Source organism: Thermobia domestica, chromosome 6, assembly GCF_964235325.1.
Source record: "Thermobia domestica chromosome 6, izTheDome1.hap1.1, whole genome shotgun sequence".
NCBI classification, from domain to species: Eukaryota; Metazoa; Arthropoda; class Insecta; order Zygentoma; family Lepismatidae; genus Thermobia; species Thermobia domestica.
The window spans coordinates 73,504,095-73,531,548 of NC_137459.1; the positions used below are offsets into that span (position 1 = coordinate 73,504,095).

The window sequence follows — 27,454 nt, forward strand, 5'->3', positions numbered from 1 at the left end:
GGAATGTGGTCGCAATTATGATATTGTCTCAGACACATTCTGCGAGTGGTGATCAGTTCTCGGGTGTGTGGAAAACTTATTGGGGCATGTAACTAAAAGAAAACAGTATTTGGTTGACATCTACCAATGAAAGTGGTATTCTGTATTCTGAAATATGTTGTCAGATTTTCTGGTTTATGGGCATTTTGCTGAAAAAACATTGATGAATGTTTCGTGCTAAAACTGTTTTGCTTTATTTTTAACACATAATGGAATATACATGAATGAAGTACAAATAAAGAACAGTTTGGCACTTTCGCACAATAATACTAATAATGTTTCTTTTACGAGTTTAGTTACTTTTTTCATGTAAGTGAAATAGCATTTATTTGGCATAATATTGTAGCAATTCCGAACAACTCCAGTAAATGCTGAATTCATCTATATATTAAAATGCTAGGTTTATATATTTTTCTCCAATCCTTTCGACAATGAGATCTCGAAAACCACAGGTACTAGAAAGATGCCGCTTTTTATGCTCGATTCCAAAATTTGTGTAGATTGTCCAGTCATAATTGATTTTTTTTGTAAAAATAAAGAACGTGGCCGTTATTTCTTTATTACGTTTTTACGAATATACTGGAAGTGTTGATTTTTTTTTTTAAAAAAAAGTCATCATATCCTATGAGTTATGCATTTCAACACAACATAGTTGTACACATGGGTTCTATAATTCTCAGGTGTTTCTTTAATGGCCAAATGATAATGAAAACGAAGGATAACCATTCCTTCAGTCTAAGATGAATCTTTATTGTTTGGAATGTTTTGCCCAATGAACACCATATATAACTGACATAATTAATTGTGTATGTAATGCATTTGCTTATTACATACTGCTTGCAAGAAGAAAGAAAACACTCATCATACATGAATTAGAAACTCTAACCGGAAGTAGGCTCAAACCTTGCAAATGGTGCGAGATATTGCAAAATAATCGAAAAAAGTCTCTCTTTTATGGTGCCCCTTGCCGATTTTTATCAAGACGTCCTTCAGTTGTGTCTGAAACCTGGCATGTACAGATGTTGTGAGGAATGACAAGAAGATTCATGCTCATTTGTGAATGATGCGTTGTGTAGAGAAGACAGGTTCAGCTAATCTTAAAAGATTTAATGTTTACATATTTATTTACCATTCATCTGGTACACCTGCCAATTTCACTACCCGATGTACATAGTTTGGGATTCATTCAACTTAAAAGAATCAGAAATTTGCATAGCTATACAAGCCAAAGGGCGAAAGTATTGAAGAAAAGACTAATTCGCAATAAAGTCATAAATGACAATATGTGGTGAAAGTTTCACGGTTCACTGGTTGTGAATTTTTAGAGATAAACGCAAGGATGTTACAAAATAGAGGATCTGCCCATACAACAAATTCGTGAAGCCATACGTCACAGTTTCGCCACATCCTCTCTGACCGCTCTGCGCCACTAAGATCGCAATGTTTCGACTAAGCAATCCTGGCGGAAACGAGAATAACCAATCAACGTGCCAGCTCAGACGATGTTTGGTTGTTTCCTTGGTTTCATTCAGTTCATAAGATGAATATACTTATGGGAAAATCCTCTATTTTATAACATCCTTGGATATGAGAAACAAACGTGCCTAAAGCAGCATAGATTCAATTCCCGAGGAACATTCCTTCTCACTTTTATGGGTGGTATTACAATAGTGCCGTCAATTCTATATTGCATGCGATAAATGTCAAGTAATTTCTTTACACATGTGGACATTATTCAAAAGAGATGCGTACTTACCCCTTGTTCACCTTCCAGAAATAATTGCAAATCTTCGAGGGTCAGATAATCTTTGTTCGCGAATCTGTAACAAGAATATAAAACAAGCTATTTAATATAGATATAAAACACTGAAAATTTAATATTCAAGAAATAAATCGAATTTTGTGTTACTCTTAAAATGTGTAAAATGTTACTACCTGCTGAACTGTTATATTACTAATCTCACCAAATTCTAGTTTATTTAATTATGTTTGTTCTCTTCTCATATACATTTTTTTGTGAGTTGAGTTTCGTTGATCATTTGCATAAAACCATAAATACGAAATAAGCATATCTGAATTTGTTTGCGTTTAAGTGATAGCCAGTCAGAAGTAAGTATTTGTGATTCGCCTTCTCAAACTTCCTAAATTTGGAAGTACCTGATGGGACATTTCCCATATTTATTATTGATGCTAGATGACCCATATACAAAAAAGAAAAATGTTTCCACTGTACAATACGCCAGGACTAATTAAACAGCATTTGACTCCAAATTATTAAATTACAACTAATATGAAAGTTGAACTTCCGTCTTTGAGGTAATACCTCTCTGATGATTTAGCGCATTTTGTTAGTTTATGAGTCGTTATGTAGCTCTTATATATATATATATATATATATATATATATATATATATATATATAAAGAATACATCTGATTAGAGCAAAGGCCAAAAACAGTTCTTGACACATGAGCTTCCCCTCTCTGTTATTACTGTTCTTTCTGACCAGATGAAAAGACACACAGAACGAAAACGTATAAAATTTATTGTACGCAGAAACAAAGTAAGTAATGTATATATGTTTAAAATAAGTATTTATTTGCCATTTTTCTTTTGTTTTAGTATTTTTTCAATTCGAGGAATAATTTTCCTGGTAGAAAGAAATGTGCTCCTCTCGGTTGTAGGGAGGCAAGGCAGCTCAGTGGTAGGGCGCTTACCTCTGGTATCTGGGGTTCCTGGTTCAACAGCCTGTCAAGTAAGTTATTGGTGGACAACATCGTGTTCGTGAGTGTTCTCGGGATATTTCCGTTTCCTCTCACATTATCACTCCAACGTTTCTTCCATCATCATTCATGGGTGTTTATTTCCCATTTTGTCTGCAAATTCATACATCTGATAATAAATCCTTACCTTAGAGAATAAGAAAATTAACCAAATCTGTATATTTTGTCAATTTTATAGCCTTTAAAGGAAAGGAAATGTAATCACATACTTAGAGGGTAGTCCTAGGTCAAGATTCTCCTGCCAAACAATTTTATTATGACCTTTTGACCCTGAAACTAGATATCATTCCCAAAATTTCGCCCTGTGTCCCACCAAAATTTGGTCTTGACCATCAAAATAGGTATTCTCACAAAATTTGACCAGGGACGTGTTCTCTCTCGATTTTTGCTGACTCAACTGAAAATTACAGGGAACCAACTACTAACATATATTGAATCATTTGTTTGAGTTTAATCAGAGTGGAATGAACCCTGATTTAGAACAACATTTAATAACTCTCATTTCTACCATATTATTTTAGCATCATTTCCAAGAGCCTTAATTATTTTTTTAAACGTTTAACTTAAGTGGCTTATTACTGCACTTATATCCTCAGAGAATAAAGGAGGCAAATGACCTTAACAACCTCCATACAAGATATTTCCCGTTTAATTAGTGACTCCAGCTGCAACAAATTGATACATATTATCCTTGTTATAACAGTAGTTTGTAGAAACGAATATCAAATAACAACGCCTAAATTCTATTTAACTTCATTGATACTGTATTTTACTACTCTGAAACCAAGTGACGAAAATAATCTTTTAAAGCAATTTTAACAGCTGGTTTAGGAAAGATCAAAATGAAAACATGCTAAAATTTAATTCTCTTAAAAAAAAAACTAAACATGCTTTACAATTCTACAAATATATATTATTTATTTATTAGAATCTTTGAAAAGGCAACGGGAGTTCTGTTTCCTTACCTGATAAGCAGAAAGTATACTTCTGGCCTCGTAGCGATTTCTTTGAACATATCGATGAATTCTTTGCTATCTATACGACCTCGCTTGCCGTCTATTTTGGCTTGGTCGAATTCCTACAAAGATATAAAAAAATGCATGATTATGCACCAGACAACAATAAACATACCTCAATCATTAATGACTTCAGACAATTATAAATATAATCAAGAAAGTACCATTTTCTTTTTTACCAACAATCTTACTATCGATATGTCACCTAACATGTACCTGGAAGATCAAAAATAATCCCGATCAATGAGCATCGACAACCTTGTGCCAACATTCTGAAAAGCCATGGATTTAATTACGGTAGAACTTAGTGGGGCGTTAAGCGATGAAAGTATCAAGCGCATTTTTCATCTCTACTAGGAATTTGAACTGGCGTCCTCTAAGGTAATTGTCCAAGGAATATAACAGATGATAATCGGACGGAGCAACGCCCGGAGAGTATGGCGGATGCTTCCCAACCGAGGCGTAGAATGGTGTCCCGGGTCATCCTAGGCACATGGGACTTAGCGTTGTCCTGAAACAGGAGAACCACTTTGCGGTTCAGAAGTGCTGCTTCCAGAATTTTGAGTTTTTCTTCAACACGGCTCAACTGTTGACAGTTGCATTGATGCTCTGAACAGATGGTAGCAGTTCCCGATGCCCGATGCCGCGAACAGTCCACCAAACACACAGGAGGATCTTCTTCTGGTGTAGTGCTGGTTTTGGCTCTTTTGGAATCGATTCATGGGATGCTAACCAATGATAACGGCGGTGTGGAGCTTCGTACAGAACTCACTTCTCATCACATGTCAACACTCTGTCTAGAAATGGCTCCTTCCACAGAAGAGGCAGCAAAGAAACACAAGTGTTTGCTCGTGTTGCCTTCTGGCCCGGAGTCAAATCATGTGGGACCCATCGACCCAACTTGTAGTGCTTCCCAAGTTGATGGAGGTACTGCCGAATGGTTTCTCCACTCACAGTGAAATGTAGTCCCAGTTCCTCACATGTCTGACTACTGTTCGCCTCAATTGCTGCCTGAAGATCTTCATTTTGTATATGTGTTGGTCTTCCGACACGTGGTGCGTCTTGGAGGTTTCGTCACCGTCCTTAAACTTGTTAAGCCACGGCTGCACTGTCCGCGTAGTCACGACACCCTCACCAAAAGCCTGGCATACCTTCCGCCCCGCTGCAGCGGCGTTTGACCCCAGATTGAACTCGTGCAGCACACACGCCTTTACGACGCTCTGTGGAAGTACCACATTTACTCTGTCCTTACGCAAGGTCACGGTGTAACTGAACTGCCACAACCGGGTAATCTGTTGGATATGCCCACACCAACAACTGACCTTCGCCTTATCTCCATTCACATTCAACTCACAGTGTGAGGGCCAATTGAACACAAAAAGCGATTGAACTGTCTTAGTTACCTTTATAATTACAAACCAAACTACTGGAAGGCGAACCCAATATTTTGAGCTCAACGAAATTATCAGTGAGTGAAAAAGTTCATGCGTAGTTTTCGAAAAAAAAAGCAAAAAAAAAAACGAATTTCTTAGTAACCCTGAAAAATGATGCTGTACGACAACCGAGTCACACATTTCAGTATGTTTGACCTGAACAAACCTTCATAAAGATCCTTATTATGACAGACAGTACATATCATGGCCAATAAGATATAACAAAATTTAACATTACGTTTTTAAAATTTGTTCAGCTAAACTGTTGCTCAAAGATAATACACATTTCAGTCAATAGAGCGTATCGACCTGAAGCAAATAATATGTTTGCGGCTAAATTGTATTGCACGGTTTGTGTTAATTTAAAAAAAAGTCATTCTTTCCAAATAATAATATTACAATTTTTTTGTTGACTATTCTATCAGGTTTTGTGTCCATATTGTCAAACACAGAGCAAATCTATGTGACACATATAAAAACACGAATAAGTAACAGTTTCAAAAGAAATGAAATCCTCCAATTTTACGTTCACGTGTATGCCGGCTAGGCTAAAGGACACGGTGATAATGAAAAATGAATGGAATGGCGAAATGAAGAAATTGGGAGGAAACGGGAGAATCCCGAGAGAACCCAAGAAAACTGTTTGTCCACCACAAAACTGGGATCGAACCAGGGACCCCATGACGAGAGGTAAACGTTCTACCACTGAGCAACCGCTGCCTCGTAATATTTTCAACACACTAGCTGTGTCTTCATCAGACTTCTATTCCTGGATAATTGAGATTTGTTTATCTCATATATATCTTCCGGATATCAACTTTTAATTAGGCTCCGCTCCTTCATTAAAAAGTAAGACTAGTGTTTTTTTTTTCACTTTCACCTATTCAGCTGTTACATATGTCACAATTTCACAGCTGTCACAATTTTGCATCACTAAATCTGTTATTATGACAATGCAATACTGCTATACATTGAGACATTCAGAAAAAAAGTATAATCATACCTGTTAGGCCTAATATTATGAATTCGACACTCACCAAATGTGATGTGTGATGCTGTTTCTCAGACAGGCATTTCTGGGAATTTCAGGATTAGCAGCCTTAGACTGAAACCAAAATTCCAGAACTATAATGAAGAAAATCTAATTTTGAACGTCGAATCTTGAGAGAGATCGATAAGTTGTTCTTCCTAGACAGAAGAGAGTTCGTATTCCGAGTTTAGAAAAGGAGTTTTCATCCAACTATTTTTAAATGACAACTCGGAAAATACAGACGTAGTCGAGATACCACCCACTTCAAATTTTCAACCATACTTCTAGCTACATTGCTAGAAAGAAGTTGTTTACTGAAATCAATTAAATCACTCAGAATATTAAAGCAATCGCATTTTCCTTTCTCAAAGCGGCTGCCACCAAAAATTCAGCTTGTTGATTGTTGCCTCTATATTGACTTGCACGGAAAACACAGTGATAGATGCAACTTGAAGTTTCGTGTTATAGTATATGGGCCAGACAAGATTTAAGTATAAATTGGGGATATCAGATTTCCTTCAAACCACAATTATGTTGGTATCTGAGGACCATGAAAAACTATGATGACCGTCTCGGAAGCATATTTTCGAAATACTCTCAGCCCTAGCCAGAGGGCATTGTAAGCGTGTTACGTTTGGCAACATCACACGGAAACAAATGAATGCTGAATTGCATTCTAACCCGTTCCTACTACTACTACTACTTTTGCTATGGATCTGTATAGTACAAGGGCAAACTTACTTTAATGAAAGAAGTCTAATGATTTTTTTTTTAAAAAATCGCTAAATCACTTTTTGAATATTATTTTTAATCTTATTTTAACGAAAGAAGTGTTATATATTTTTTTTTAAATAATAAAAACAACTTTCCTTAGGCAGGGTTTGAACCAACGCCAACAATGATTTTCCTTACTACTATGTTGCGCTAGCTCACTTGGCTATGACGGCCGACAGCATATGGCATTTACTTTGTGCTATATGTAGGTGAAGTGACGTCACCAACAGGATCGCGTTATAGACGTCATTTATTTTTCATATATTGTTGCCAAGCGTAACCCGTTCACAATGCCTTATGTCTAGAGTTCAGTGTATTTCGAAAATACGCGTCTCGGAACAGTAGCTTTCAAGATGGCGTCGAATCAAAGATGGCGCCCGAGTCGGTTTATAAAACTGGCGATATCTCGGCTCCTAATAATCGAATTTTAACGCGTTTTTTTTTTAAAAAAAAACGATACCTCATTATATTTGCAACAAGTAACGTTGTTATCATTTTGCCGCATTTTTGGACGATATATGAGGAAAATAACAAAAATGAATTTCGAAGCGCTTTAAATTTTATTTAATCTATATACATCATGACAACAAAAGACTGTCTGAAAATAAATACTTTGGGCAAAATAAACGAGACATTAATTAGCTTTCGATTGATGTATTTGTGAACATTCTATCAATAATATAGCCGGAAATATCAAGATTTGAATCTTCAAAGGTATGCGACGGTCAGAAAACTCAATAAATAAATAAAAAAATAAATAAATAAATAAAATTTCTCTTCTGCAAAAAGCAAGTAACAAGAACTAAATTTCATATTATTTTACTCACTCTAAATAAGAACTTATTTTGTAAATTTTAGTTCTCTTCTTCACTGTCTGAAAACTCAACTTCTTCGTTAACTGTATACTCCTTAGGATATATCTGAGGTAGTTTGTCACAGATTGCGAACTTGAAAGCAGGTTGTATGTTATTAAGCAAACAAGAATAGCTACGTAGCTTATAGGAACGAAAACAAGGACAACTCAAAAATCTCAAGACAGTTTCTGGAGCTGGTAATCGGTCATCCACTGAACAGATACGTGTCCATTCTCGTCAATTGTTCAGCCATGGTTTTCAGGCTCGGGAATTTCAGGAAAGTTCTCCAGGCATCGTTTCCTAATCACAGATTGGTAATTTGCTCTGAGAGTATACTGATAGAAGCAATCTTCGCAGGGGGGTAATTTGAACAGAATCGATTACACTTAGTTTACTTCGAAATAATTGGTAGTGTGCCTCATTTACTTGATCAATACGCTTATGTCTCAAATACAGGAAGCAAACAAACTTTTGTAGTTGGCTAAAAAGTTCACTGTTTATATTACAATCTCTTCCAAAGAAAGAAAACAAATTTATATAAATTCATAATCATTTCGCGACAATTTAATTGCATTTAATTTTCCTTGACTACACATAGCACTAACTGAAACACAACCAGTCATTCTGTGAAGGGGAGGTAAAGCAGACAATAAAGATCACAAAACTGAGACAAGTTTCCTTACATCAATAAGTCGAATTCGTTTTTTTTTTTTTTTTTTTCGTTCCGTGTTTAATGGAAACATTACTTTGATTTTCAATATTCACGGACGCAGTGCACACAGAACGAACACTTCCGTGTCATTTGATTTACATATGACATTTGAAAACTCTTGTGAGTTATGTTTAGTATGTAACATGATTCTCATATCAGCTTCTTCTTGAGAAGATGACAGCTGTGGCACTTCATTGATATATTCTGCTGTATTTTTTTAACGTTTCCGTACGTTACGAACAAAATCCATCCATTTGTTTCCTTTCAAATCCATTCTTTTTTTCCTTTCGCTGCCAACTTTCTGCTAGAATTCTCGTTAGCTTGTTCTTGCTGTCATTGCTTCTTAAGAGTCGCTTCTAGTTTGGTACTTTATGTGCATTCTTCAAAACACGAAATTATATCACTTCATCAGCACCTCTCAAAGTTCTTCCAGCTGACTTTATTGATGTCTCTTTATAAGAGTCTAAAACTACGTCTATTCGGTCGCTGACATGACTTACTTTTAAAACTTCTAGCAGTACTAAATGAGACATTTCATCAAAAGTGCATTTTCTCCATGTAACTTATGAATAAGCTCCATTGCGTCAAAAACTGTTGTAGATTTGCCTTGCGGACGGTTAGTAGATGAGACCATACCCTCAAGAAAGTTTACTACTGTGGCTTTATTAATTTTCCTTAAAGTACCATCGGAATGCGCTAGACTCAATGGCAAAAAAAAAAAAAAAAAAAAAAAAAAAAAAAAAGATGACTGAAAACATCCTCTGTGTTTAGGTTACGGTTTTCTGCTAACAAAATTATATTCCCGAAAATATTTATGTCTGTCTTTAAAATTATTTTTTATTATTATTTTTGTTGAAAGGGTTGGTCCACTCATTTTACAGAAGCTCAGCTAAGGCCGAGATTTGTTCTTCGTCTTTAGAAATATGGTTCTTCTGAAGATCCGGATGCTAGTATGTCTTGTCTGGAACGATTTTCACAAATTTTCGCATATTCTTAAGTGTTGAAGCTTGATATTCTGCGGTTAAATAGTGTTTACTGACTATCCGAGCTTTAAACTGAATTATTTTGTCCCACCTGCCGTCTGTGTATCTTTATTTACTGTCTCCTCTAAAGCCTAATCAACCGGAATTCGTGCAGATGGATTCTTTGATTTAAGCTGGACAGAAAATTCTACAGACATGTAGAACTAAAAAAAAAAGAAAAAAAAAGTACTTTCCAATTGGGATAGTTCAGTCAATTGAATTGATAAGTACCTGGTATAATTCATTTTATGTAAAGAAAACGCCATGGGATCATTTCTTGTAAACACGAAAGATAGTATAACCAATAACATTCCTTCGAATCAAGTCCAACAGTAACGCCACTAAATCTATGTAAAACATCCAGAAAGACGAAATTCCCCATTCTCATGCCTCTAATGATTCAGATAGTCTTCGAAAAGAATAAAAAAATCTTTGATTTTGTCGTCTCCGTATAACGTTTCAAAACTGTTTTGAGATACGTTTTCAGGAAATGAACAAAATAACTAATTTAATTCTGTAACTGTAAAAGTAAGCGGAATATTTTCGACTTCGACATGATCCAAGAACTCATTCCAAATTATTCTCATTAAGGAATCGTAGACGCATTCGTGGAGTCATACCGCACGGTTGTATTGCTTTCAGCATAAAACTTGACAAATGAAGCAAATTGCAATTCTTTCTGATTCTACTGTTAAGTCTAAGTCCAGCATTACCAATAACTTCCCAATATTGGAAAGTAGGTTACAAGAAATGTAAAAAGGTTCCATCATTATGAATATACTGTCAAATTCATTGAGATGTATCCATTTAACTTCTGTTGCTTTTGGAAAACTGGCCTGATCTACAACAAGAAAAATATTTTCCAAATTTAGCTTTGACTTTATCTGATTGCACTCAGTCAATATTTTATAAACTTTTAACTTATCAGTTGCTGGGTGACTTATGGAAGACAAATAAGCTATTGGATTTGGTAAACGCTATTCCTGACTAGTATATTAAATTCTGTCCAAGACCTGTCTAATTTCAACAGTTGCAATGCCGACTTAGAACCCATTTTTTTTTCGTTTATATTCCGAAAACAAGCTAAGGCAATCAGGAAATGGCTGTGCTGTAATGTTAGGAGACTCAATTTTCTTACCTGCAATATATTCTGGCAAAGTTGAATGGTGAAATACCATGCACCTTTTCTTATTATTATTAAATACAGGTCTCAGAGGTAGACACGAGTCTGATACTTTCTGAATGGCAATGCCAATAACTCACCGAGTTATGGAAACATTCCGCCTCAATATTCATTGTTTGCATTGAATTGAACTGCTGCCGCGCACACCTTTGAACATTCAAATTTTGATATTTCCGGCTGTATTATTGATAGAATGCTCACAAATACATCAAACGAAAACTACTTAATGTTTCTTCTCTTTTGGCCAAAATATTTTTCATAAAATCTTTTGTTGTTACGATTAATGTAGATTAAATGAAACTTAAGTGCTTCGAATTTCATTTTTTATTATTTTCCTCATATTGTCCCAGATACGGCAAAATGATAACGTTATTTGTTGCAAATATAATGAACTATCGCTAAAAAAAGAGCGTTAAAATTCGATAATTAGGAGCCGAGATATTGCCAGTTTTATAAATCGACTCGGGCACCATCTTTAATTTGATACCATCTTTAAATGCTACCGTTCCGAGACGGCCATCATAGTTTTTCATGGTCCTCAGGTACACTGAGAAAAACAAATGTAAGTGGCGTACTTAAAAAGGTAGGTTTCATGCGTAATTCCTGTAGTTTTTGGACTTAACGTACAGTAGACGTATTACTGGAGACGCATGTTTTATAATACTTTCCGTATAAGTATTCCAGATATACTTACTTTCCGTATGAAACAATATAGGCGGTCAGGATCTCACATACAAATGGACACACACACACACATATTATATATATATAAACACATTGCTGAGGAATGTAACATAAGTATATGCATGTGATATACGGAAAGACATCCTGCAAGGGCATGATGTAACATCTAAGGGCAATGCGTATGTAGCATATGTATAACGTATGCTCCATACTGATTTCTGTATCAAGCAAGAGGATTACGTATATTTATACAATATACCGCTCTCCGAAGAACGTATTTCGCTCAGTGTACCAATACAATTGTGGTTTGAAGGAAATCTGTTACCTCCAAATTATACTCACCTTACCTATGCTGACCCATAGACTATTAAAAGAACTCAAAATGTTAAAAAATGTCCGCCAAATAAGAAACAGAAGAGAGCCATGTGAAATTGTTTAAACTATGTTTTAACTCAAATTTAATGAGGAACATTATTTTACCGCATCACAGAGCTCAAATTACTGCGTGAGACGCTTACTCCGAGACAGCCAGCAAATTTCTGAGTGTAATAGTAAGTATTCCTGATCACTTCCCACTTTATTACAAGCAGCATAAACTAACATGCTGTTAAGAGGATGGGCCCTTAAAAAAATGAATGCCTCCTCGAGAACAGTTTTCGTTTTGGAGGGCATACCGCGTATAGTTAGTCCAGTTTGTCAATCTGAATGCATATGTTCGTCCAGGTGCTACTTGTTTATTAATATTTTAATCTCCTGTTTTTGAGAGATATATATAAAGGGTCTATAGCCTCCCCCTTGACGCTCAGATATATACTGGATGAAATGGGCTTCAATCCTGCTTTACACTGGATAAAACGGCAAACTATGGTTTAGCCCCTCCCATGGTCATATCCTGGATCTCCCAAATATATATATATAATTAAGACTTCGTTGGGAATTTATTATTATTATTATATTTTTCTTTTGCATTCTTTTCAATTGGTTGAAACCTAGGTAGCGCACATTATAAATATTTTAGGTGTGAGGAACAAGGCAATATAAGGTTTAATGAAAATAAAAAGGTTCTACGGACACCATTTTACATATTTCACTCCTCGTTACGTGTATCCGCGGACCACATATTGGGAACCACTGACCTATACTCGTCTGATAACGTGGATCTGTGATGTACCGCAGAAAAAGTTCTTTTTTTCTTTTTTTTTCTTGTTACGACCTGAGAGTCTCAGATCTTCATTCTTCACTTTCGCCAAGAAAAACGCCACTCATCAATCTAACAATTTCTTCCGCAACCCGATTTAGATTCCTGTAATTATTTTACGTAGCGGTAACACGCTCTTTATAAGGTTTAACGTGGCGTATATTCTCCATTTGTGTCATCGTTCCCATACGTAACGCTACTACCATTGAACCTCCAAATTTCGTAAGCATTTTCTTCTTGTTTGAATCATTTATTTGCTTGATCCATATTACGGTTGGAGTACGTGTTTATAAGCAAAAGTAACTGCTTCTCTTTCGCTTTAGCAAAATATTTGCATTAATTTTTATTCATTCACTTTGCCTCAAGGGCAAGCATTTGTTTTATTATTATTGCTTATTCATTATTTTTTTATGCGGCCCAAAGTCTTTCAGTGGCAGCTTTAATACCTTAGATCTGTCGAACACACCATTAAGCAAAAACAGGTATTTCTGTGTTCAGAGAAACTTGGTGGAACTTCTAAACAAGTGTGTTAAGAATGCTGGCGAACATGTGTACGTTCTTCAGTTCTCTGGTCGATTAGTTAAATCATTTTCAACTGAATACTTACAGTTTGCTTCTCGCCTCACGGTGAAAGTGAAAGGAGTAAGCAGGAAATCTGACGTTGATAAAGAACGTTGCAATGGCAGTGGCGATACGCAAACAAAATCAATAGCCTAGTCCAGGTTTTCTCAACCTAGAGTCGCGAAGATAAGCGGGAGAGGAAAATACAACTGGAATCTAATACCAGAAGATATTTTTAAATGTTATTTTGAATTTTGTTCTCATAGGCATATTTTTGTTTTTATGCATACTGTTAAGAACAAAACAAAAGTCTACTAAACATTTTCCACAGGTGCAGAGTTGTTTAAAAATCAATTTGCATGAAAGATGTACGATATGAAACTAATGAGAACTGTATACTGACTTACCAGAAAAATACTAATGCAACAAATCCTGCATACTGAAATACAATTAAAATTGAAAGCTGATGAGTAGAGTTTGGATTTTTTTTTTTTTTTTTTGCATATTTGCATGTTTTTTTTTCTGATGTGATATTGATATGGACTTTGAACAGAAATTTGTTTCAGGTGTTTTGGGGTTAAAAAAAGCAGAGTTTTATAGTGCATATATTTGCATATTTCAGAGGTTAGTGCATGTTTATATATATATATATATATATATATATATATATATATATATATATATATATATATATATGTGTGTGTGTGTGTGTGTGTGTGTGTGTGGATGGATTTGAAATTGTGTGGTTCTGTGGCAGTATAAGAATACCAAAAGAAAAATATGGGTCCATTCAGTTGTAGTGCGACATCTTCAAATTTGAATTTTAACTTGCTCGGAATTTTGTCCAATATTTGTCCATTTTTGTCAACCCAAGAAAAAAATTGTACCATTCAAATAAACGAGGGAAGGCAATTTCAAAATTTCGGCCACTGCGATTACCTGTAGTGTGACATCTTATAATTTAAATTTTAACTAGCTCAAAATTTTGTCCATTTTTGTCCACCCCCTAAAATCTGTACCATTCAAATAAACGAGGGAGGGCCATTTCAAAATTTGGCCACTTCGATCTCCTCTAGTGCGACATCTTCAAATTCGAATTTTAACTAGCTCAAAATTGTTTCCATTTTTTGTCCGTTTTTGTCCACTCAAGAAAAAAAAATTGTACGAATCAAATAAACGAGGGAGGACCATTCCAAAAATTTCGGCCACTTCGATAACCTGTAGTGTGACATCTTCAAATTCGAATTTTAATTAGCTGAGATTTGTGTCGAATTTTTAAACATTTTTAACACCAAGAATAAATTCTGTACCATTGAAATAAACAAGGGGCGGTCATTTAAAAACTGTTCTTCTTAGATTGCCTGTAGTGAGACATTTTCAAATTCGAATTTCAGCTATTTTGGTAGTACAAAAATCTACAAGAATAGGGAAAATTTTAAGCTATTGAGAATTCGAATTTAAAGATGTCGCACTACTGGTGATTGAAGTGGCCAAAATTTTCAAATGGCCCTATTTTGTTAATTTGAATGGTGCAATTTTTCTGATGGTACAAAAATGTACGGAAATTGTACAAAATTCTGAGCGAATTAAAATTCAAATTTGAAAATGTAACACTACAGGTGATCGAAGTGGCCGAAATTTTTAAATAACCCTCCATTGTTAATTTGAATGGTATGCATTGTTTTCTTGGGCGGACAAAAATGAAGAAAAATTGGACAAAGATGTCGCACTAAGCCCTACAACTAAATGGACCCGAAAAATCTTCCAGAAGTTATCTTCTGAAGCAATGAATTGAAGTTGGAAGACGTTAATAATTCAAGATGAAAATATGTTTTGCAAAGTGTATGCTAAACAAGTAATATTTTCAAAGTAAGTAAGCTTGTTTCCAGAAGAGGATATTTCTATTTTGTTCGACAGCAAAAGCTCAAACTTCAGCAGTGCTCTATTTTTTTGACCTTGTATTTTCATAGCATTTTCAATTTTGGTAAGGAGTTTATATCGTTGAAAAATGTATTTCGAAAAGGAAAGAACAACCTTTTTTCTTTAAAAAAAAGCTCTAAATTAATTAAAATATTTGCTTTACAAAATCTAAAACTTGTCACAGTAGTTACTTTCTGAAATGAGGAGATAAGTTCCCAAGTTTCCCTTTGAGTTTATGAGAATATTTAAATAGAAGTTTGTGTTGCTTTCATACGCGCCTCGGTCTCTCGAAACGTAACTTCCCTATTAAGTCTTCAGTTATGTTTTCGATAACTTTACCTTCTTACCATTCATGCTCCATGTCTTGCTCAAATCACTTTATTCCATTTTAGGTATCAATATTATACATTATAAATGATTGCCGTTTGAAACAGACAATGTTACGCTAGAGGAAAATATTCTAGGATTTACACATAATTGGATACAAAAAGTAATTTCAAGTGGATTTATTTTATGCTAAACAAGAACATAAGATTTTTGAATACAGGCTTTTAATACAGCAAAAGCTGCTTTAAACAGGCCCCTTATAAAACGGAAATGTATTTTAAACGGAAATATTTCAGTCCCATGAATTTAAAGGTAATACAAAATGTGTTAAATTCTCTTGATTAGGCTGAACCTGTATTGCGAACAACGGATGTTAAGATATACATTTTAACGAAAATATTCAAGTCTGTAAGTTTTACGTCCCACGTTTATGCCGGTTAGGCTAAAGGAGACGGTGATGATGAGAAATGAATGAAATGGTGGAATGAAGAAAGTGGGAGGAAACGGGAGAACCCCAAGGAAACCCACGAGCACGGTGTTTGTCCACCACAAAGTTCACACGGCGCGAGCTGGGATCGAACCAGGAACCCCAAGCACCGGATGTGAACGCTCTTCTACTGAGCCACCGCACCCCCAGGAAATTTTCCAGTTTCGGAATGCAGCGTAGAGAAAAAACTAGACAATTTGTGAGAGGTTAGGTATATGAACTAGGTTGTCTTAATAGGTCTTCGTTTACTTGTTACCCTACACATTTAACCTTTAGTCTACCGCCATATAGGGCACTAGATACTATGCGAGTTTTTGAACGAAGTGCAATGTACATATTTATTTCCAAATATCAATAACTCGTTCTCTAGCTGCTCCAGAGACATGGAAAAAGGAGCATAATACACACAATAGATCAAAAGGGAGCCAAAAGTAGAGGGAGAAACGCTGAAAAGGCCATAGCATCTACTTTTTGTCTTGGTCTTTGAAACCGTAGATTGTTTTTGTTTGTTCACTGTAAGATTTATGTGTTCGTAGCATAAATAAATAATATAACTGAATACTACAGGCCTACGTACAACATTTTATTTAATCTCACTATGTCCATTATATGTATGTGCATTATTTATTTTTTAAGCACAGATCTATCACCGTTAACTTTGAAAGCTTTAACGGAAATTTTTTGTGAGTCCTGCTCAATTTCGCAAGACAGGTATTGTTGTATGCTTATGCCAGAAGTGTGTATTTACTTCTTTGAATATATTTGTTGTTTATTCACAGATACTTGGCGCATTATTTTTTTATTTGTAAATTAATATATCTACAGTGTGCGAATTAGACAACCTATATTGAGGGGGATAAAATTAGGCCAAAGGACATAGTCTGAAGGTTCAAATTTCAAAATGAGACAATAAATGCCTTACCCCCCATATATATATATATATATATATATATATATATATATATATATATATATATATATGTGTGTGTGTGTGTGTGTGTGTGTGTGTGTGTGTATGTGTGTGACATCTGTAATAAATAAGAGATTTATTAATTTAATAAATCTACCGACAATAACTATGCACATACATATTGTCTGACATACACACACCCCACTAATCCTTTCTGAACGTGTTTTAATGTTGTACTCACTCTTGTCCCCGTAGCTGTCTAAGGTTTATTTAGTTAATAATTCGGCTCGAGCGATAGCCATGATCACAAGCATATGTTAATTTTTCCACTCATATTGAAAGCTTCCACTTTGCATTAATACATACAGGTTGCGAAAAGAAACCTACTTCAGTCTTGTGAAAACCACTAAAATTATCAGTTAAACCGTTTTTTTTTTTTTTTTTTTAAAGAAAATCTAGATATTAGCGTATCAAATAAGAAATGCATTGTTGCTGGTCCCGATTTCTCGCATGAAGGTCAAATCGAAGGTCAAATATTTAAAATCTCTCAATTTAAATTTCGAGCTTGTGCTTCTACTTCCCGCTAAAGCTGTGCTCATTACGACTTTTTTTCTCCAAATATCGATTCCGTGATGGGCACAGAAAGTCAACACTTAAAAATTACTTTACTGTTAGGTTGAAGATGAGTTGATTCACTATGGGCTATGTTATTCAAATAAGGTAAAACATTACACTGAAGTTTTTCAGACAACATTAATTGCGTGGACAGCAAACTGTACAGCGAAAAAGATGGAAAAATGAAGGGTTAACTTTAAAAAAACCCGCTCCAGTTGAAATGTTTATACAGACACGGACAATGACACGGAGAAGCAGTCGTATTAACAAATGCTGAAACAAATCTTGAATTATTCGCTTATTCACCTAAAAATAACCCTCATTAACATGTTTGCTCACTAGGAGCGTATCCCCCAGCGTGTACGTTAACATATACTTACGAGAGAGTACCTATATCTCAGATTTTGAGTACAGTTTCAAAAGTTCATTTCCGTAAACTGTAAAAGCAGTGATTACTATGGTAATTATCACAAATTAAATGCAACTTTTGAGTTGCATACACACAACCTACTACGGAATGAAGACCATGTGCTAACAAAGAGTACACTGGAAAATGAAATAACATGTTATAACAAAAATTAAAATAAGATGATAATCGATACAAATATAGAGGATGAATATGACATATCCGAACTTCGCCAAGTATGGTAGAAGAAGCTATTTGTTTACTTCTTCTTGGCCAACCGCTAAGAACATTTATAAATCTATATGTGGCTTTGTTATACGCAATTAGTACATTCAAATTCACAAACGATGACGAACTGAAGGGTACGAAGGTACAGTTGCAAGTAACAACCGTAGTCATAATAATATAGTTCTACTAAACAACGTTGAAAATAGTGGGTAATTAGGTGGTAAGTAGAAATGACCAAAAGTGAACAGTTTACATCGATCATTTCGAAATACAGCTAGAAGATTAAATTTACAAGAAATAGCAAAAATCAGTGAAATTTGGAGTTATACTAAGCATAGTTTGAGGGGGAAAGTGAGCATCCCCGGTGGGGATACTTCAGCTGACTTCTTTGGATGAGAACAAAATGTTATTGAGGGGGAAAATCCCCCTCATCCCCCCGGTAATTCGCACCCTGTATATATATATATATATATAAATTTCACATAATGACTGTGAGCTGTTTGAAGCCCCTCAAAATATTCAAGAAGCCTTGGACGCTTGAGGAGCTGAAAACATTAAAAGCGACTTTGCGTTTATCAATACTAATTTCAGTTCATAACGAGGTTAGAAGAGCGACGGTTTGGACTTTGTAGTGCATTAAGCTGTTTGGTTCAATAACGAAGCATACGCCACAAGACCAATCGAACAAGCATTTCTTCGAAACGCAGTCAATAGACTCAAAAAATCCTGGCATAAAATTCTTGTCTAATGTGAATAAGGTGTTCCTGGGAACGACTCACGAATTTAAGATTTAACCGCAAGTAACATTGATTCTTTGAAATACTGTCCCTTTACGACCCTTAACACGGAAGGAACATTTTCGATGTACAGTAATATATATATATATATATATATATATATATATATATATATATATATGTATATATTCTAGAAAACACCGAAAAGTACATAATTCTGTATTGTAGCATGAATGCATCATAGTTATACACCAAGTATAAGTAGTTCAAGTAATACAACTATTTTCTCTAAAGATAAAATTCATCATTCAACTTTAGCTTTTGATTGCTGTATATTGCTGTATTTTAGTGCATATTTGCATATTTTCAGTGCACATTTTCGTGATTTTAGCGCAAATTTGCATGCATATTTTGCCGTTTTTTAAAAGTGCATATAAATCCAAAGTCTACTGATGAGATACGCAAACATGGTGTGATTTCACTAGTGCGGCAATGTCCGGTTCAATCTTCGTGATGCACATTATCAAGTAATTTAAAATACTCAATAACTTTTTAGCAACTGTACAACTTTTTTTTTTTACCAAAAATAGAAATCACTTTATTTTTTATTATATGATCCAAAATTAAGGGAATCCTGATGTTTCAAAATTTACAAACTGCCTCCGATTTGAAACAGTATGACGGATCGAATTCGATATTTGTAATATGAATGAACTGACCAAATTTGGTTCTAATCCATTCGCTTTTAGAAAAAAAATGATGCATTTGCTATATGCAAGAAATTGATTCTACTATTATAGAAATAGATGGATATCATGAGATCTCCTCAGTAAGTAAATTAAAAATATCACACAAGCTTATCACAAACCAGAAATTATAATAGGGTCGCTAGGAAGAAGGTGTGATAAAATGGGGGGCGTGATAGGAATTAGGTTGAGAACCACTGGTCTAGCTAATGGTTTTGCGGATACACTTTTCGCAAATTCTTAACCGTGCGTACACGTCAACACTTGTTCCCTACGTCATCCTTCAATACTTTCAACATATTGTGATTTTCTCTGCTTTTCTCAAATTAAAAAAAAGAAGAAAACTTCTCATGGTCCTACGACATGCATCGTCCATGTTGAAATGACTGGGTTAGTTGGTTAGATTTTATAGCCCCTCTGCCTACCTACATGCATAAACAGACGCACCCCCATCTGTGTGTTATTTTTTGTCTGTTGTATACCCACTTTTTAACACTATCTACACTTCAAAACATGTTTTAAACCTTTTGTCTGAATTGCAACAATCGTCGCCGTCTGCACATTTCCCCTTACAAAGAGTTGATTTCTGTCTACGGTGCTCTGAAACTTGAGTCAGTTTGCTTTGTTTGTTGTTTGATCTCTACACAGAGTAAAGGAAGAGAGAGCAAAAGAGAGAAACTCAAGAGCGTGTTTCCTGCATTTTAAGTTAAGAGCTACTCTGAATGTGGTTGTCATATTTTCATTCAAAAGTTATTCGCAAAACTTGCCAGCATACACTTAGCACAAATATTGTTGACTTTATGTAGAATACGAAGAAAAAAATACATGCAATGAGGAAACAAATCATACAAACTCATTGTGCATACTGCATAAAACTTAAAGAGAATAATCAACAAACTAGGTCAATATGCTGAATTAAATCTATGAACATCTCAACTGGTTCCCATTACAAAATTAGGTAGATTTACTGGAGTGATCTAATAATGAAACTGGAAATTACTGATATTTCACTCCCGGTTTCAATAAGAGAAATGAGGATTGAGTTTAAACTTGCTCTTGAGGACTACGTGGCAATTCCCGGTTTGTGAATTTCATGCTTTTTCTCGTAAGAAAAATGCTGTAGTGGCTTTTTCCTTTAAAATTGGCCTCGCTTGAGGAGACGAAATGGATCATGGGCGAATGAAATATATACATTTTGTAATACAAAATATTAGTAATTTATATTCACAGGAAACGAGATATTACACTTTGAAATTAAATTATCCCAGTAGCACATGAATACGTATTGTCAGGAAAGTAAATATACATCTGTTTTTTGAGTCTGGAATTCCTGCGCTCCAGCCATGGAGAATATGAGAATTAAATCAATCAAATATGTAGTAAGGGTAAGGAGAAAAGTCTAAGCTGAATAAGACATTGCAGAAGGGCACAAGCTGTGGATACGAATAGTGTATAGTGTAAATAAAGGACGGCATCGAATAGAAAGCCAGAAATAGCTGCTAAATGGAGAGGTAAAAATTGCCGAAGTGGGAACATAAAATACAAATACAAACAAATACGCCGACAACTAAACGTCTACCAACCGGTGATCTTGGTGTATTGGTTAAGGTTCTGGATTACAAATGCAAAGGACGTTAGTTCGAATCCAATCCACGGAGAACTTCTTTTTTATAATTTTTGTTAATAATGCATACAGCTCATGAGAGATGGTAAAAGAGATCGTATTACCCGTTTAATATTTTAAGTAAAAACAAGATAAAAATTTCAGTGACATTTATTAGAGAAGTGAAACCATGAAAACGAAGAAGTAGGTATATCTAATCAGGGGTATGTATCAGAGGGCGGAGATAGGAAGAACGAAATTTTCCCGAATTTCGAACATGTGAATCTCTACAATTCACAAATTTCTTCAGAAATGTGCCTATTGCAGAGACCATCATGTTAGAAATGCCGCAAAATTTCTAGGCACTTTTGCCGATTATCACCCTCTGAGACGAAAACCACCTTCAGTTCGAAAGTTTCTCTCTGTGTGTGCCTATCTATCTATCTATATATATATATATATGTTTTTTTTTTGTGAATGCTATAACTGCCGTAATTTGCAGCGGATTGAGACAAAACTTGGCGCAAACATTAATTGTTGAAATATCTTGAACGAGTTCGTTAGCCAGAATAATCAGATTAAAATGTTCAAAATGCCGGTAGTTCAGACGCTTAATAAGTTCCAAAGGAACCAAATATTACCCACAATTGGGTATTCACAATGTTTGAGTGACATTCCCTCTTTTACTGAAATATGTGTGTGCAGGAACTTATATATTTTATTGAAATATTGTACTCGGTTAATAACCTAAAGGTGGTTCACGCCCCTTTTGCTACGGTCAGGCTTTTCTGTGGGGGCATATTTTCCTATCGGAACGATTGTTAGTGATGATGTTACACATTGAAAGTGAAGTAACTTGTGAAACGTTTTATTTGAAAGAAACAGCATAATAAATATGCTTTCCTCTAACACAGAGAATTGTAAATCATGTATTTCGAATTAGAGAGCGTGAATGGCGAGGAATGTTATTTGATTTGCTTTTTAGTAAAGCATTGCATTGCAAATAGTGGTATACAACATTAGTGGTAAGTAAAACAACAACAACAACAGTAATAATAATAATAATAATAATAACATTATGAAAAGGTGTTGTTTGTGGTAACGGAATATCTTCCTCAATTCTTCATCAAACGTAATGACTGAAACGCCATATCTCCCTTACAGGCAAAATATTAATAATTTATATCGAGAGAAAGGAAAATGGTAGAGGGATGGGAGCAACGTTGGACAGTATGTACTCATAGGACTCATAAAAAAAAGCGATTTCAATGAAAAAAAGAACGAAGAGGCATTCTCATGAGGAGTAATGGGGCTACGGCAGAGCCGTCTTTAGGCAAAGTGTCGATAACTTATATCGAGAGAACAGGTGATAGTGGGAAGGGACCAACGTTGGACAACATGGACCTACATGACGCATCGAAAAAAATATAAGGAGCGCCAGCCAGCCTTACTTATTTCCACATGATAATATAAAATAATATTGTGCGAAATATACGCACGAATTAGCTACTAATATTTATTATTATTATTGTTATTATCAACAGCGTCTTTTCATTACGTGTGCATGTTTGACATGAAACCAAAGAGAAGATCCAGCATTCGTAGAAAGAATAAGAATAGACAGTTACTTTAACTGTGAAGGACGACGAAAAATATGAAAGGAGTGACAACCTGTAGCGAAAAGAAACAATGTTTTCTCTCAAACGGATAAAAAATGAAGTCAAGATAGATTCGAACTCAGGTGGCCGGCGCGAAAAGCCAGTGCTTTTTCTACTCACCCACTGTCTCGTTAGGGATTACAACCACTACATTAACTGCTATCACTTCAGTGGGTTGTATACTATGGTCACGTGTTCCTTCTTGGTTGGAAGTCGACAATGATCTTACATGTAGTAGTTAAACCTTCATGCTATGTAATACATGAGGTATTTAGACCTACATGCACTTCATATAGTGTAATAAAAGGATCATGACGGGAATAAGAAACAATATTGCTTGGACAAAACGGAAACTATTGGCATCAGAAGAAATATTTATCTACGAGGCATGTGCAGTAACATAACTCAGAATAGTTATAGAAATAGAGTATAGAAAGCGAACATGCCGCATCAACGAGATCGACCAGAGTTGACAGAGGCGGAAGGAGATGTGTAATACAACAATTTTGGTTAAATTTATAATTCGTTCTGTATCCTGTAACAGATCGTATATTATACATCACAACTTTACGTTAGAGCACAGAAAGACTTACTAACCCTACCATATAGAAACCTTAATAACCCGAACATATAGACACAAATGGACGTAACTGTGAGTACTACAACTTGGATTTAACAAAAGCCGTTTAGATATTCAGTGTTTTGCAGGGTTGTATATTCTCTAAAAGATAAGACTAAATGCCATTCTTCATAGCTCAGCTTTCAGTAACCAGATACATGCAATTTCTGGTTAGATAATGAAACTGCTGTCGGATTTTAATACATGACGTATTGCAGGATACAAAATGCTTTGCATTACTTGTTTGTTTGTAGACAGTTATTATTTTAGTGTTCTGAAAGGAGTGTAAACTAGGGATGGCCAATTCCGGAATATTTACTTTCTGGACTCCCGAAAGTAAAACCGTACTAATTTCAGAACTTGCAAAATTCCGGAAAGTCCGGAATTCGGAAAAAATCCGATTTAGGACAAATTCCGGAATTCGGAAAAATCCGGAATTTAGAAATTTCTAATTTCGTAAACATTCCGGAATTCAGAAAAGATCCGGAATTTTCCGAATTCCTGATTTTTCTGAATTCCGGAATTTTATAAATTCCGGATTGTTTCCAAATTCCGGATTTTTCTGAATTCTGGAATTTTACCGAATTCCATAATTTTCCGAAATCCGGAAAGTGAAATTTCCGTGTCAGGAAAATGAATTTCTCTCGTTTAATATGTGCATGATTCTTGCATCTCATCTCTAGATGGATAACTTTGAGCAAATAGAATTCATCATTCACCTTCCGTGCAGCCATTATTTTATGCGAAAAAAATGCTACCTGGTGTGGAATCGAATCGAGGTTTTCTAGTTGTGAGTGCAGCATGATAACGAGTGGCGGCTTTAGAGGGTAGGCACGGGCGTACCCAAAAATTTAGAAAAAAAATAAACGCTATAAAAGATGATAAAAAGTAAATATATGAGTCCGTTGGGGACTATCGAACACAGTGGTTCTTAACATAGTTTGGCCACAACTGTAAGTCCTGTCGTTAGGAGCTCAGCTGTTCGTTTTAGTGTTTCGTAGCAATTATTATTGTTTAATTTTAGTACTGATAATGCTTTTTTGTTTTTGCGTATTGCTTGTATTCTTGTCTTTATTTCGAAAGAGAATAATATCCGAACAAATGCCACCACAATTCCTCTTATTTTGAATGTAAACGCCATTTGCAATTAGTAAAGAATAAAAATTGAACGTTGCAACGTAGCTGTAAACCGTAAAAAAAATGGAAGTGGTGGTTTTCGAACCCATACTCATGGTCATTAAGAATACAATAACCACATGCCTTAAATATTTTTAAATCTTTTGACTACGATTTCTACGCTGAGTATTCAATTTCTATATTGCCCCCATTATACCAAGTTTATACGGATGTTTTCCTTTCCTTATTACAAAGAAGTTGAAGATGCGGAAATAATTTTGATACTTGGCGATCACTGACAAAAATCCGAGTAAACAATGTGTGCATTATTTACCATAATGCGAGTATAGGATGCATGCCTTCATTCGACTTTCTCTCTCCATGTTTTTCTTGGTATTTCTTTATCACGTCTTTGTTTTTCTTTCTTCTCTCTCTATTCATCTTTATGTCTCACTAATTACTTCTCTCTTTTACACACCTTCTCCCTTATCGCACCTGTGCTGCGTCAGAGCTAAATCGGACCTCTGCAAAACGTATTGACCAGCATAACTTGAACACAATCCTCCCAGTACTCAACGTAGAAATCATAGTCGAGAGGTTTAAGGTATGTAGTGATTGTATTTCTAATGATCATAAGTATGGGTATGAATCCCTACATTTTCATTTTTTTTAACTTTTTGCAGCTACGTGGGAACGTTCAATTTTTATTCTTTACTAATTGCAAATGGCGTTTACATTCAAAATAAGAGGAATTATGGTGGCATTTGTTCGGATATTCTTCTCTTTCGAAATGAAGGCAAGAAAGAAGCAATACGCAACGACAAGAAGTATTATGAGTACTAAACATTACCAATAATATTTGGTACGAAAGACTAAATACGATCTATTTAACATCTCTCATGAGTTGTATGCATTATTAACAAAAATTTTAAAAATCTAGTTGCAGGGGATTCGAACTGGCGTCCTCTGCACTTGTTATCTAGCACCTTAATCACTACACCAAGATCATTGCTTGGTAAACGTTTAGTTGTCGGCGTATTTGTTTGTGTTTGTATTTGCTTATTGTAGTGATTCGATGTTCGAAATTTGGGAAAATTTCGTTCTTCCGATCACCGCCCTCTGATACATACCCCTGATTAGATATACCTACTTCCTCGTTTTCATGGTTTCACTTCTCTAATAAATGTCACTGGAATTTTTATCTTGTTTTTACTTAACTTATTAAACGGGTAATACGATCTATTTTACCATCTCTCATGAGCTGTATGCGTTATTAACAAAAAATAGAAAAAAAAGAAGTTATCCGTGGATTGGATTCGAACTAACCCCCTTCGCATTTGTAATCCAGAACCTTAACCAATACACCAAGATCGCCGGTTGGTAGACGCTTAGTTGTCGGCGTATTTGTTTGTATTTGTATTTTATGTTCTCACTTCGACAATTTTTACTCTTTTTCTCCGTTTAGCAGCTGTTTTTGGCTTTCTCTTTCGGTGTCAACCTTTATTTACACTATGCACTATTCGTATTCACAGCTTGTGCCCTTCTACAATGTGTTATCCAGCTTTGACTTTTCTTTTTGCCCCCCACTAAACATTTGATTGATTTAATTCTCATATTCTCCAGCTCGCGAATACAATGCAACATGCAGGGTATTCACACTTCACTGTACTGTCTGTCATGAAAATAAATGTACATCTGTTTTTTTGAATCTGGCATTCCTGCGCTCCAGCCACAGAGAATATAACTACATCTTTCCTATGACAGAATTATGAATGTTTTTTCTTATTAGTACTAACAATATCTTAGTCAGCAGTTCTAGAGTACACAAGAGAGGGTACAGCTGAATCAAGTCAACAAATATCTGTTTACGATTAGCAAAAAACAGAAAATATCTCTGATTTGTGGAACGATTACCAATGGTATTTGACATGACACTTTTCGAACATCTTTTAAATTTAATTTTTTAATTGCTTTCCAGTAATTTATACTCGTGCTTACTCCAAGTTGACATACAATATTATTCTTTCATTGCCATTAGGGTATTAACTTTAATGAGCTCAATTTCGAGCAATTTGCTAGTATGAACGATTTTACAGAAAATCTCTCACTTCGGAGAGTTATGCATGGATATAAGCAAGTTTTAGGAATTTTCGTGTCAGATTTTGCTAGGAATTAGACAAATTTCACATGAACTGAAATTATATACATAATACTAACAAAAACACTTGCCATACATAAAATGGTAACAAAAAATCATTGAAACTGAAATGAAACACATTGAAAGATTGCGAAACGATCAAGAAAATTTATTAAATCACAGAAGAAGCACAAACAGAGGGGCAAAAAAAAATACAATTTCTGTTCATACTCAACACAAACTATTAGTCCATTTTCTTTAACGTACTGACCAACAATATCATTTGACAATATCCACATATTTGAAAGGTGTTTGTTCACGGTTCCATTGCCAAGAGCGCCAGAATGTAGACGTTGACCAATATGTGTAAGCCTTATGTAGAAATATTATTATTTTGGTCCTATAGCCTTAGGATGTTGTATTATCACTCACTCACTCACTCACTCTATGGCCTATGGAACCCGCAGGTTCAGTGCCGCGTTCACAAAAACTCTCCACTGACTTCTATCCTTAGCTAATTGCATCCATTTTCTACTTTGTATTCCTATCTCTGCGAGATCCATCTTAATATTATCCTCCCATCTGCGCCTAGGTCTTCCTAATGGTCGTTTTCCTATGGGTCTTCCAGTCAAGACTTTGAAAGCGTTTCTATTTTCT

At 35.1% G+C, this 27,454-nt stretch overlaps 1 protein-coding gene across 1 annotated transcript in view; it reads right to left on the reverse strand.

Annotated features, from left to right (window-relative positions):
* LOC145688051 (inactive phospholipase C-like protein 2) overlaps positions 1 to 27,454 on the reverse strand; it is a 662,718-nt gene that overhangs the window by 327,005 nt on the left and 308,259 nt on the right. The window contains exons 4-5 of the mRNA XM_081761756.1: positions 3,787 to 3,899; positions 1,796 to 1,859 (exon numbers count right to left, since the gene is read on the reverse strand). Of these exons, the coding sequence (XP_081617882.1) occupies positions 1,796 to 1,859; positions 3,787 to 3,899 (177 nt within the window). The remainder of the gene's footprint in view (positions 1 to 1,795; positions 1,860 to 3,786; positions 3,900 to 27,454) is intronic.